The 4,374-nt window shown below is 30.3% G+C and overlaps 1 protein-coding gene across 1 annotated transcript in view; it reads right to left on the bottom strand.

The window, feature by feature from the left end:
• LOC111688171 overlaps window positions 1–4,374 on the bottom strand; it is a 30,568-nt gene that overhangs the window by 5,292 nt on the left and 20,902 nt on the right. The window contains exon 3 of the mRNA XM_046951455.1: window positions 1,979–2,638. Coding sequence (XP_046807411.1) covers window positions 1,979–2,638 — 660 coding nt within the window. The remainder of the gene's footprint in view (window positions 1–1,978; window positions 2,639–4,374) is intronic.

Consider the following 4,374-nt stretch of genomic DNA (forward strand, 5'->3'; position numbering starts at 1 on the left):
CAACTAGAACACAACTAGAACACAACTAGAACACAACTAGAACACAACTAGAACACAACTAGAACACAACTAGAACACAACTAGAACAGAACTAGAACAGAACTAGAAAAAAAATTCCCATTTACCTTCTTAACACTTGAATATGCCAAATACTATTTAAAAATTCTATTACTGAATTTCTACTTTTAACGAATACAGACAGAAAATGTGAAATTCCAATTATATTTTCAATTAAATTATTAAAAAATATGTTGTTTTAACTTCAGCAGCAGCAACAACAATGACAACTCTGAACTACAAATATTTCACAATAATTTTACAATATTTTTTATATATGCCATATTAAACCACAATAAAATGTGAATATAAATTTTTTATTAAACATTAATGTAGAGAAAGAAGTGAAAAAATTCGTGCAGAAACACATGTACATTTTGATCAGCTTTGGGCACTTTTCTTTAAATCATGTACAAGTTAGTTTATTTATAATAATATCATAACTTAACTACTGTTTGGTTTATTTTGCAAAGCTAACAAACTGACGATGTTTTCTGCGGCTTGATACGGATAATTATTACAATATATGTTCTGCCCATCACCGGTTAATAAATATATACGTATAATGTGATTTTTTTTTCATTAGGAGCTATAGAAGGAAAGGTACATCATACAAATTTACCCAAATCCCCTTTAAGTTAAGGGTGAGCAGTAATTATAAAAAAAATTAAAAATTATGGAAAATATAAAATTATACATTTATACAACTTTTCATTTGTATATCAAAATTTTTCGAGAAATAAATTAGTTTCTTATTGCGGTTCACCCTAACAATCCATACCATCCATACATACAATATAATATTATTTGGTTTTACGAAAATGAAAAAAATTAAAATTAAGTCATAAAATTTTTAATAGTCTTTTTTGTGGTTCACAACACAATTTGAGGTTTAATTTTTTCCGTACAGTAGATGCTGCTGATCATATTTGCTACAGCTACTGATGATGATGGTGATGACCAACTGAAATGACTAATGGTTAAGTGGAAAAAATGTGTTGTAGAGTATGATGTTAATGCGGTAAGGTATTACTCAGACTGTTGCAAAGAAATCAAAGTTGGGAGTTTTAAAATGACAAGCACACATTATTGAAGCATAAGCACTGTACATAATGTATGTATTACGAAAATTTATGAACTGGAAATTATAAGAGAACATATCCCATCATATGGGTAGGAAGGAAATACTCTCAATTTAAAGTTAAATTAAAATGAAATGAAATAAATAAATACGCACACTTAAACAATATGCTACTCAAATGAAATTGTACGAAAGAAGTTATTGCTAGCAATGAGTGTCATTGTGGGCAGGAAATAGAATGTTAATAATTTTTATTGAGAGCTTTAATCAAAAGTGGATTTAAGGATAAAATCTAACAAAAAACAATGATAAAATATTTATATCAATTTATTGTTCTGTTCTAGTTCTGTTCTATTTCTGTTCTAGTTCTATTCTAGTTCTGTTCTAGTTCTGTTCTAGTTCTGTTCTAGTTCTGTTCTAGTTCTGTTCTAGTTCTGTTCTAGTTCTGTTCTAGTTCTGTTCTAGTTCTGTTCTAGTTCTGTTCTAGTTCTAGTTCTGTTCTAGTTCTCTTCTAGTTCTGTTATAGTTCTGTTATAGTTCTATTCTAGTTCTGTTCTAGTTTTGTGCTAGTTCTGTTCTGTTTTATTCTGTTATGTTTTGTTCTGCTCTGTTCTAGTTTCGCTTTGGTTACAACATTTATGTTTTTGTTTCCACTATAAATTGCTAAAATAATTTAATTAAATTTGTGTACTTTGTGTCTTCAACTTAAAAACATATTTAGGTCATAGCAATTTTAAAATTTTTGTTTATGCTGCCTTATAGTCTTATATTTAGTACCGTATTGTTTAAATTATAAGAGCAAGAAAAAAAAAACGTAAATACTTTCATTAAACCACTTACCAAATCTCTGCCCGTACTGACATAACTTTCCAATGGACTGCATGGTCGCAAACGATTAAGACCCAATGTGTTGCCAGTGCTACTAATTGCTGTATGATCGCACAATTTAGGTGTCTCATAATCATAAATTTCCAACATTAAACGTCGCTTTCCCTTAGTGCTCATCAAGGCCAATGCTGTCTTTTCGCCACTGCCACCACCACTACCGCCGCCACCCTGCTGCTGCTGGGCATCCTTGGATGTTTTACTTGATATATAATTTAAACTTTCCTTAACTGAGCTCAAACCACCGCCAGCAACACCATGTTTGGATGATGAGCCTCCACCCCCACCACCAGATTGCTGGTAACCACTGTATTTATTTTCCTGATTAAATATACTCGACTGTGTGGGACCATAAATATACGTATCAACTGGATTCCAAGCATTATCAATGTTAACACGTAAATTTTTGCCCATTTTGGGATTCTGTGGACTGTAATAGTAGTTGCTGGCATGACTGCTTTGATCCAATATCGTTGGCTTGCCACCATCAGCGGAAGAGGCGACAGGCGGTGGTGGTGGCGGTTGACCTGTTGTAACACTTGTTTGTTTTATTGGCACATATGTGCCATAACTGTCCCACATACGTAGACGTGTTATCCAGGGTGGTAAATCAGCCTAGAAGCAAAAGTGTAGAGAGAAAAAGAAAAAAAAACAGAAGGATATTTATAAATATGCTGGAGTGTGGAAAACGAGTACAAGAAAGTTAAATATATTTGCAGGATAGAGTTATGTTTCAGTGTTTGTATATGTGGGCATTTGTAAGACTGTATTTGTTTAAGTAACAAGGACAACAAGTCATAAAGAGTTTTTTATTAAATGCACAAACACAGTGGATTTATTAGAGAAATAGGGCGTTTTATGTAATTCAATTTAAACATTTTAGTTTGTAGTTTTAAATACCATAACAACACTTTTCATTCCTGTACAAATCCCTCCTTCAGTGTATTAATTTCTTTTTGTTTTTGTCTTACCACTTCCCTCATAATTTTTATTCCCTGGATTGTTTTACAACATACATTCAGACTTACAAACCAGGTCATAAATTAACAATCTGCGAGTAAAGAAAAATCTCAAGATACTTTTTCTTCACAAATCTCTTGTGCTGGCTGTTGTGTCTATTCTTTAATTTTTTTTGTTAGTGCGAAAAACGTTTCTTTTGAAATATTAATTCCAATACGTTACACTGTTCAACATGAAAGAAGAATGAAAGCTTTTTATTTATAGTTTTTGTGTATTTATGCTGTTTTCATTCATAATCTTGTGTTGTTTTATTTTATGTTTATCTTTAGTAATTGCTGTTGTTTTATGTTGTAGCTGTTGTTTTTCAACTAGATTTTGTATTGTATTGTATATAATTCTTTTTACACTATAATAATGTAGATAATAAATATAGAGAATATTTTCTTAAATTAATTTATTTTTCGAGACCCTATCATTAGTAAGGTATGGTGCTTATAAAAGTTATACAAAAAACCAAAACTTACAACTAAAAACAATCCTAAAAAAAACAATCCATAAAAAAATCAAGATTTAACTAAAAAACATAATATGCAACAAAAAATCACAAGGCGTATGATTGTTATAAATGTATCGCTAAAGAAATTTGTATTAAGTATACGTCCTCATCAATACTGGTTGTTCTGATTATTAATTAAAGTGTGTAGCATACCTTAAGGTGGTAATAAAAACATAAAAGGTACAACGGAGCGTATTATAGCTATAATTATATAAGTAAAACCTTTTTTTATTAAGTATACGTCCAAGTATTAGTTAGTTAGTTAGTTAGTTAGTTAGTTAGTTAGTTAGTTAGTTAGTTAGTTAGTTAGTTAGTTAGTTAGTTAGTTAGCTAGTTAGTTAGTTAGTTAGTTAGTTAGTTAGTTAGTTAGTTAGTTAGTTAGTTAGTTAGTTAGTTAGTTAGTTAGTTAGTTAGTTAGTTAGTTAGTTAGTTAGTTAGTTAGTTATTTAGTTAGTTAGTTAGTTAGTTAGTTAGTTAGTTAGGTAGTTAGTCAGTTAGTTCGTTAGTTAGTTAGTTAGTTAGTTAGTTAGTTAGTTAGTTAGTTAGTTAGGTAGTTAGGTAGTTAGGTAGTTAGGTAGTTAGGTAGTTAGGTAGTTAGTTATTTAGTTAGATAGTTAGTTAGTTAGTTATTTAGTCAATTAGTTAGTTAGTTAGTTAGTTAGTTAGTTAACTAGTTAGTTAGTTAGTTAGTTTGTTCTATGTCTGCCTAATTCTGTTCTAGTTCAGTTCTAGTTCTGTTCTATATCTGTTCTAGTTCTGTTCTTGTTCTAGATATGTTCTAGTTTTGTTCTAGTTCTGTTCTAGTTCTGTTCTAGTTCTGTTCTAGTTCTGTTCT

The sequence above is a fragment of the Lucilia cuprina genome, chromosome 5, assembly GCF_022045245.1.
Source record: "Lucilia cuprina isolate Lc7/37 chromosome 5, ASM2204524v1, whole genome shotgun sequence".
Classification (NCBI taxonomy): domain Eukaryota; kingdom Metazoa; phylum Arthropoda; class Insecta; order Diptera; family Calliphoridae; genus Lucilia; species Lucilia cuprina.